The following is an 8,304-nucleotide window of genomic DNA, read 5'->3' on the forward strand; positions in this document are numbered from 1 at the left end:
ATCAATATCACTAGATAGATAGTGAAATATATATTCATATGGTATCTTTAAAATATCTTATTTATTGACAATTTTTTTAAAAGTTTGATCAAACTTTACTTAGTTTACCTTTTTTAAAAATATATTTTATAATCTTTAAGCATTGGGATAGAGGTAGTATAAAAATATATTTTATAACAACTGACGGGCTCGACAACCGACGGGGTCCTTTTTAGTCTGGCCCTGATGGCCCAAAAATGCAATTACACTGCCCCGCACCACTATGTTTCCAACGACCATGCTTTTTCCTCATCGTCCTCCTCCGAGCAACAGCCGCAGCAGCATTCCTCCTTCTCCGACCCCGCGCGCGCCTCTACACGCGGTAACCCCCTCTCCTTCCTTGCGCTGCAGTTGGTTTAAGTGTCGCTGATTTTCCCCTGGGCTCGTTTGAAGTACCGGCGTTCTTCCATTCTAGTGCCCGCAACCTGTTTGCCGAATTGCTCGTGGTAGTCTGGACAGCACAACACCATAATACAATTCGTAGATTTGTTTACTAGGTAGATTGGACCTTGTGTTTTGAATTATACACGAAACTAGACTATGGCCCAGTCTAACCGAATCTGTCAGGCTATTTTTGCTTAAGCTGCATGCCTGCATCTGTTCTTTTCCAGTCTAAACTGAATCTGTATATCGTCCATGTGAACTCCTGGACCGTGCATTATGCCAAGGGTTCAGTGTTTTCAGAAAAAATTTCTCCACGTTCTCTTGTGTGCCAAAACTATTGGTTAGACTTGCTTTGACCTGTTCGAATACTACTACTGAACTGAAGATGCTTTCTAGTTTGCGTTGCATAGGTTGGTCTCGATTCATGTACTTTGCAATCTTGATTAACTGCGGATGAAAATCATATGCTATACTTTGCTTTCAAAGCACTAGTTAGCTGAACATGGTTTGCGCTGTCCGACATTGGTTATGATTAGAGCAGCGAATATATACTTTGCAATCTTTGGTCGACCTCATACGAGTGAACCGATGTTCAGCGTCACCTTCTTCTGTCCATCACATGTGCCAATCCAACGTTCCTTAGTCTTGCAGGAATCTCCCCAGCGACATGTCATAGCACATTGTGGCACTTCATGGAACACGCCAGGAATATCTGAAACTGAAGCTACAATAACTGAATCTTCAGTAGCTGTCCAAGGTGGTACCGCCCCTCTGGTTCAGGCGCTGAAATCAACTGCAGCTCAAGACGTGTCCTGCTTTCACTTTCCAGGGCACAACCGAGGGAAAGCTGCCCCGTCTTCCTTGCTGAATCTTATTGGCACGAGAGCGTTTTCGCATGACCTGCCCGAGCTACCTGAGCTTGATGACCTCTTCTACCCTAGGGGTGTGATTTTGGATGCTCAGAACCAGGCGGCTCAACTGTTTGGATCATCGAAAACATGGTTCCTGGTCAATGGGAGTACCTGTGGAATCCAGGCCGCAGTGATGGCTACCTGCTCCCCAGGTGACTTACTCATTGTTCCTCGAAACTGCCACATTTCAGTGATCTCTGCACTGGTTCTGTCTGGTGCGGTGCCTAAGTATATAGTACCAGAGTACAATTCTGAGTGGGACATTGCTGGTGGTGTCACGCCGTCACAGGTTGATAGAGCACTGAAGGAACTTGAGAAGGATGGGGAAAAAATAGGTGCTGTTCTTGTTACCTCACCGACCTATCACGGCATATGCAGCAATGTGCAAGGCATCGTTGATGTTTGTCATCCGTTACACATTCCAGTGATAGTTGACGAGGCACATGGTGCGCATTTCAGGTTCCATGACAGTTTTCCAAGCACAGCGATTGAGCAAGGTGCTGACTTGGCTGTGCAATCCACACATAAGGTTCTGAGCTCGCTTACACAGTCCTCGATGCTTCACATGGCTGGAGGTCTCATCGATGCTGATAAAGTGAGCCAATGCCTCCAGTTGCTCCAGAGCTCAAGCCCAAGTTACCTCCTCCTGTCATCTTTAGATGCTGCAAGAGCTCAGTTGAGCGAGAACATGAAATCTTTTGATGAGACAGTGGCTATGGCTTTAGAAACAGATGACCAGCTGAGGCTAATCCCAGGGATATCTGTCCTGGACTTGTCAAGCTTTGTTTCTGACTTCCCTGCTATTGATCCCTTGCGTATCACACTAAGTGCTTCAGATCTACATTTATCTGGATACGAAGCAGATGATGTTTTCGCTGAAGAGCATCAAATTGTATCTGAGCTTGTCGGTACAAAGGCAGTGACATTTGCAGTCAACTTAGGGACCAGACGACAAGATGTTGAAAAGCTTGTACAGTGTGCAAATCATCTTTCAGAAAAATACTTCTCTGCAAATGAATCCAGAGTTGGAAAACATAGTTATATCGGTAGCCCATTAGATAAGTTTTCTGTCAAGCTGACTCCAAGAGAGGCCTTCTTTACAAAGAAAAGAAGAGTGTGCCTTGAGGACAGCCTTGGCGAGATTTGTGGTGAGCTTATCTGCCCATATCCACCAGGTATCCCGGTGCTGATTCCTGGTGAGATCGTAACACAGGATTCCATGTCTTACTTAATGAACATCAGAGACCAGGGCATAACAATCAGTGGTGCAGCTGATGTTGAACTCAAGTCTATTATGGTATGCAGTTTGTGATAACTATGTGACAGACATATTTCGATGGTTCGCAGACTTATGAATCATTATCTGTCTGCATAGTATAAGGTATGATAACCACAGATCATCCCAAGCAGAGCACGGTCAGGTTCTTCTTTCAGCAGATATGAACACCACTTGTGTAACAGAACAAGTGACTATTTCACCAAACATTGAGATTGCATCTGGTGAAGAAAGAGTTGTCAAGCTACAAGACGATGCGAAAAATATAAGTAGAGTCTATCAATCAGTCTATGGCATGTGGGATCCTGTGATTTGAAGCATAAACCATTGAAAGTGTCAATCTTTTCCTCGGACGTGCCTTGGAATATGAGATGATATCCTGCTTTTGTCCATAGTTCTTTTGTGTTCCTTTCTTTTCCATAACGGTTCCTCTGTGTTCCTTTCTTTTCCAGTTTTCCCCATTGGTTCTCTTCAGAATCCAGGCTCAATCTGAGTCGACTGTCACCCTGAGCTCAAGCATCAAGCGCAGTTTGTACAACTTCATAGTTTTCCATGCGCATGTTGGAAGGTTGTTCAACCAAGTACTCTACCCGCCTGACATATTATCATTTACCATCAGTTGCAGGATTTTACAAAAACAATTGTGCAGGAAGTTAAAAGTGATAGTTTTATTTTCGGACTGTATTTATTTTTATTTAATAAAAAGAGAAAGAAAAATGTCTGAGCCCAGGTTCGAACTGGGGACCTTTAGTGTGTGAGACTAACGTGATAACCAACTACACCACCCAGACTGATCTGCCGATGAAAACGATATTATTATACATATACATTAATACGTCGTAGTTCCGTATAAGCCTTTTGCGTGGGCTTCCAGAGTTCCAGTACAAGCGCTAATTTATGGGAAATCAGACATGGAACAAAATTCGGACATCATGTGAAATTATAGGAGAAACTCCCTCCAAAAGAATACCAAGATTCAAGCTTGTAAAGCGAGCAACACTTCTCAGCGAGATTTCTAACCTTCCGCTATAGCCTTCTCACAAAAATGGCCTTGCAACATGCCATGGCTGACGACAATGCACCTGAGCTAACCGATGGAAAAAAAGATTTGACCCCGCCATGGGACAAAATTTTAAAACTCCGTTACCACTATTTCCCTTCGAGAAGAAAACATAAGTTCTAGGTGTCCATGGTTTTTGCACTGAGCAAAAGCTTGGCGCATAATCCATTGGGAGAATGACAAGACTGTCCCCACAACGCTTATCCCCTCGGCCTGCTTCCGTTACGAACCTCCCTAGTTTTGTTCTGAATCCATGTGCCCACGGAGGGTAGGTGAGTCGGTTGGCTGCGCCTTACACCAAGTCTATCTCATCTTGCTGAATCAAGTCATCGTGCTAGCTAGCTCATTCCCAATGCCTACAATTCCAACAGATTAAGTAGCAACATGCCTGCACCAGATATCTCCATACATCCATGCATCTTGGTAAACATTTTCTAACACTTGTGACATCCATATCTATTGTAGTCGGAGAACTGATACAAGTTGTATGGTGGATGTGTATATATATGCTTATAGATAGATGTGTCTGGTATATACATTGAAGGATAGACACGAGTACATGTTGCTCTAAATGTAGTGATGGTGTTAGGTATGGTGGGTGATGTTTGAGTAATGTGTCCTAAGGTTTCTCAAGTTAAAACTTCATATAAAGTGGAACAAATATTATGCATGTGGTTTGGTGGCCTTGTACAACTGTTGCATACCTAAGTTGCAAGAATTTTTTGATTGTTTATCTCCCATCATGTCGTGTTGAAATAGGACAATTGTAGCGGGGGTTGATCTGTGTTGCCCTCTTATTTTAGCCCTAGAAGAGAGGCATTTAATTTTAAAATATTATTTCACGTTGCAAACATGTTAGGATAACAGTTGTAACAAATTGTATGAATGATCCACACAAATAATTTACCACGGGTTGCACTATTTTACAAAAAGAAAACCAATGTTATATCTTCCAACACCATTCTTGACTAATTAAGGAAAAGTTGGCCGGGAATTCACCATTTCACAATCAACACATCAATCGCCTTGATTATGTCCCCTCTCTCGTTCCTTCTCCCGTTGCCAAGATGGATGCAAGCGAGCCATGAGGCCAAAGCTCGTGATGAGGCGAACAAATATGGCATGTCATCCACCAAAAAATATTTCGCGGAACAGACACACAACCTAATTCGAAAAACTTTGTACACAATGATATAATGTTGTGATCGGGAAGAAGCAATTGGAATATGTTGTTTTCTCCCAAATAAAACAACAAAGGGAAATAACACTTAAACATTAAAACTAAAATGTGTAGAAAATAGTTCAAGAAAATCTAGATACAATGTAAATATACATATAACGATTTTTTGAATGAAATAGTTTTATTGCATGATCCATATTTCTTGTGGGGTCATACTCCGTGTTTACATTGCACATAAAAAAACATTAGTTTTCGCAAATCGACTTTCTGATGTAGCAATCACCTACAAAGGTATGAGATTGTACTGTATATTAGTTTAGGGGAAATAGAAAGAGAAACTTAAAAGCGTGGGGGTGTAGGTGAGTCCATGCTATCCTCGCAAAAGTTTTGGGTAAAAAAAAATGCTTGCCACATGGAGATCAACTTCTTGCCAGAACATGTCAACCAATTACTTATCACAAAAATTCATCATCTTTTTAATAAATAATTCCTCAATATACTTTAAAAGAAACTGATAGTCTAACTAACTCGTTTTCTGTCAAGGAGTACTTGTCCCTGGACAATATGCATGATCTTTTTATGCTGCCGCTATCAATCGAAGCACATGACGAGTTTCAAAATCTATCTAATCTAGTGGCCAACACTCAGCTAATTGGGACGGAGCACGATGTGCGTATTTTTACTTGGGGGAGTCGTCAGTTTACTGCTGCCAAGTACTACCATTTCATCTTCAAGCCATTACCCCAAGATACAAGGTATTTGGAAGTCACGAGCTTTGCCGAAACTAAAGGTCTTCGACTGGCTCCTTTTCATGGATCGTTTGAACACAAAAGATATGATGGCCCGCCGTCACTGGCATGTGGAAGGGGGTACTAGCTGTGTGATGTGTTCCTCCGCACAACTTGAATCGAGAGACCATCTATTTTTTGAATGCTCATTTGCAAAAGAGTGTTGGGACACTTTAAACATTCAGTGGGATTTGACTGCCCCTATCTCTCGAAGGATTAAACTTGCATCGACGGCTTTTACTGGACCTTGCTTTATGGAGGTGATTTCATGTGCAGCCTGGAATGTGTGGAAGGAGAGAAATGAGCTCATATTCAAAAGGGTAACCCCCTCGGTAGCTAGGTGGCGTGTGAGGTTTCAAATCGACCTTTCGGTGCACCAATACAGAGTTAAACCTGCAGCCGTTCAACCTCTCCTTGAATGGTTGCAATTCTGTTTTGTTTAGGCTTTTTTCTAGCTTTGTTTGTAGTCTGTGTGAGGTTTTTTCTTTTCTCCTTCCTTTCTTTGTCCGTATGTAACTTCTTTCTGGATTTTGGGGTCGCTGACCTCCTTATTAATAGAAAATCTACAGGCTTCCACTACGGTCCTGTTCTTCAAAAAAAAAAAAAAAAAAACTCGTTTTCAGTCTGACCCAGTGGGGCTGGTGGCTTCAAATACTTGTTCTTGGAAGCCCTTGTGCAGCAAATGTTAATACACTCGTCTCTTATTTATGTGTTGGCCCATATGCAGCAGGATTGCACACTCCACTCCTGCACTTCTCCTTCCACCTCGGCCATGTTTCTTCCTCTCAGCGGCAGCGGCAGCGGCATACCACCACCTCTGGCCCTCCGCTCGCCGCGCCCTCTGCCCACGGTAAATTCCACATTCCCATATTCCTTGCGCCGCAGTGGTCTCACTGCTTTTCTCATAGACTATGTCGGCGTCCTTCCACTCTCTAGTGCCCGCAACGTGTTTGTCTAATTGTTCGTGTTAGTCTGACGGGCCAACAGAGCACTAGTATCACATCCCCTTCCCTTGTGACATCTATCACATCCCCACACCCGCCCTCCGCCGCCCAGCTACAGCTAGCGTCCGCAGCAGCAAATAACATCTACAGATACAACAGCAGCAAACTGTGCAGCCGCAGACACCGAGAATGCGCAGGCGGTGCTGCTCCGGCACGATTTTCCACTGGCACAGTAGATGAGGATGTTCTGCGAGTTGGGATCACAAGGGGGCCAGATGTGCTGACGGAGCTACAGGGGAGGGCGGAGCATGGCGGCACCGCAGGGTGGGGATGGGCGACGCAGCACAGCTCCCATCACAAGGGGGGATAGTCCGGATAGATATGCTTAACTGAAGATGTTTTCTAGTTTGCGTTGTCTGACATCGGTCATGATTTGAACATCTAATATATACTTACTTTGCAATCTTTGATAGTCAATCGTATGCTCAGCTTCACCTTCTTTTATTCGTTCCTTGCACTAATCCAAACTTTCTTAGTTTCACATGAACCGCCCGGGCAACATGTCATAGCGGAATGTGGCATTTCACAGAACGTCCCAAGAATTGCTGAAACTGAAACTACAATATAACCTTCAGCAGTTGTCCAAGGTGGTACTGCCTCTCTGGTTCAGGCACTGAAATCAACTACAGCTCAAGATGTGTCCAGTTTTCACTTTTATGGGCACAACAGAGGGAAATCTGCTCTGTCTTCCTTGCTGAACCATATTGGCACAGGAGCGTTTTCGCATGATTTGCCTTAGCTACCTGAGCTAGACAACCTCTTCAACAGCAGCGTGTAAACTAACAACTGACTGCGTACTTGACTAAACATTGACAATTCAACTCGTGAAGAAAGAGTTAGCTGTCCATTTATGGCATGGCATGTGGCCTCCTGTGACTGTGAGTTCTAAGCCTTGGAATGTAATGATGATATCCTGCTTTTGTCCATAATTCTTTTCAAGAAAACAAATACTCCTAAATTAGTCAGTAAGTAACACAGTTTCTCTGTGTTCCTTTCTTCTCAGGTTTCCACCCTTCAGTTCTCTTCAAAATGCCAGCAAGTAGCAGCTCGTTTTGGGTCAACTGTCACCTTGAGCTCAATCATCAGGTGCAGTTTGCACACCTTCATGTCGTTTTGGGTCAACTGTCACCTTGAGCTCAATCGTCCGGTGCATTTGTAGTACAAATGCCCATGCAATAGATAGGTTTATATTGTACAAGTGTACATGCAAATGCAAAAACTTAAGAAAAGATAAAAAAAGATTGTCTGAGCCCAGGTTCGAACTGGGGACCTTTAGTGTGTGAGACTAACGTGATAACCAACTACACCACCCAGACTTATCTGTTCGTTAATGTGATATTTCATATTTTGTATGTTCATACGTGTCGTAGTTCTGTATAAGCCTCTTGCGTAAGTTTCCACCTTTTGTCTCCAATACAGCCACCAATTTATGCGAAATCAGACATGGAATTTTTTTTCGGACACCATGTGAAACTAGAAAATAAAACTCTCTCGATTCAAGATTCTAAAGTGAGCAACACTTTTCAGCTAGATTGATCTCTTGCCTTCCGCTATAACCTTCTCGCAAGAACGGTTCTTGCAACCTGTCACGTATTCTGATGGTGACAGTGTGTGTGAGTTGAAAGCGTGAGTGCTGTGAGCGTGTGGGCGTGCGTCACTAGG

General features: G+C 43.2%; 1 protein-coding gene and 2 non-coding genes across 3 annotated transcripts; 1 reads left to right on the plus strand and 2 right to left on the minus strand.

Moving 5' to 3' along the window:
- The first annotated feature begins 230 nt into the window (after positions 1 to 230).
- On the plus strand, positions 231 to 3,187 carry LOC127291798 (uncharacterized). Its single transcript, XM_051321120.2, has 2 exons — positions 231 to 361; positions 1,075 to 3,187. The coding sequence occupies exons 1-2, from the start codon at positions 263 to 265 to the stop codon at positions 2,644 to 2,646; spliced, it is 1,671 nt and encodes a 556-aa protein (XP_051177080.1). The 5' UTR covers positions 231 to 262; the 3' UTR covers positions 2,647 to 3,187.
- Positions 3,188 to 3,327: 140 nt separating this feature from the next.
- TRNAV-CAC (transfer RNA valine (anticodon CAC)) lies at positions 3,328 to 3,401 on the minus strand. The gene has a single exon. It is a non-coding gene; the product is annotated as a tRNA-Val (tRNA).
- Positions 3,402 to 7,884: 4,483 nt separating this feature from the next.
- On the minus strand, positions 7,885 to 7,958 carry TRNAV-CAC (transfer RNA valine (anticodon CAC)). The gene has a single exon. It is a non-coding gene; the product is annotated as a tRNA-Val (tRNA).
- Positions 7,959 to 8,304: the final 346 nt, after the last annotated feature.

This window comes from Lolium perenne, chromosome 4 (assembly GCF_019359855.2).
Source record: "Lolium perenne isolate Kyuss_39 chromosome 4, Kyuss_2.0, whole genome shotgun sequence".
Classification (NCBI taxonomy): Eukaryota; Viridiplantae; Streptophyta; class Magnoliopsida; order Poales; family Poaceae; genus Lolium; species Lolium perenne.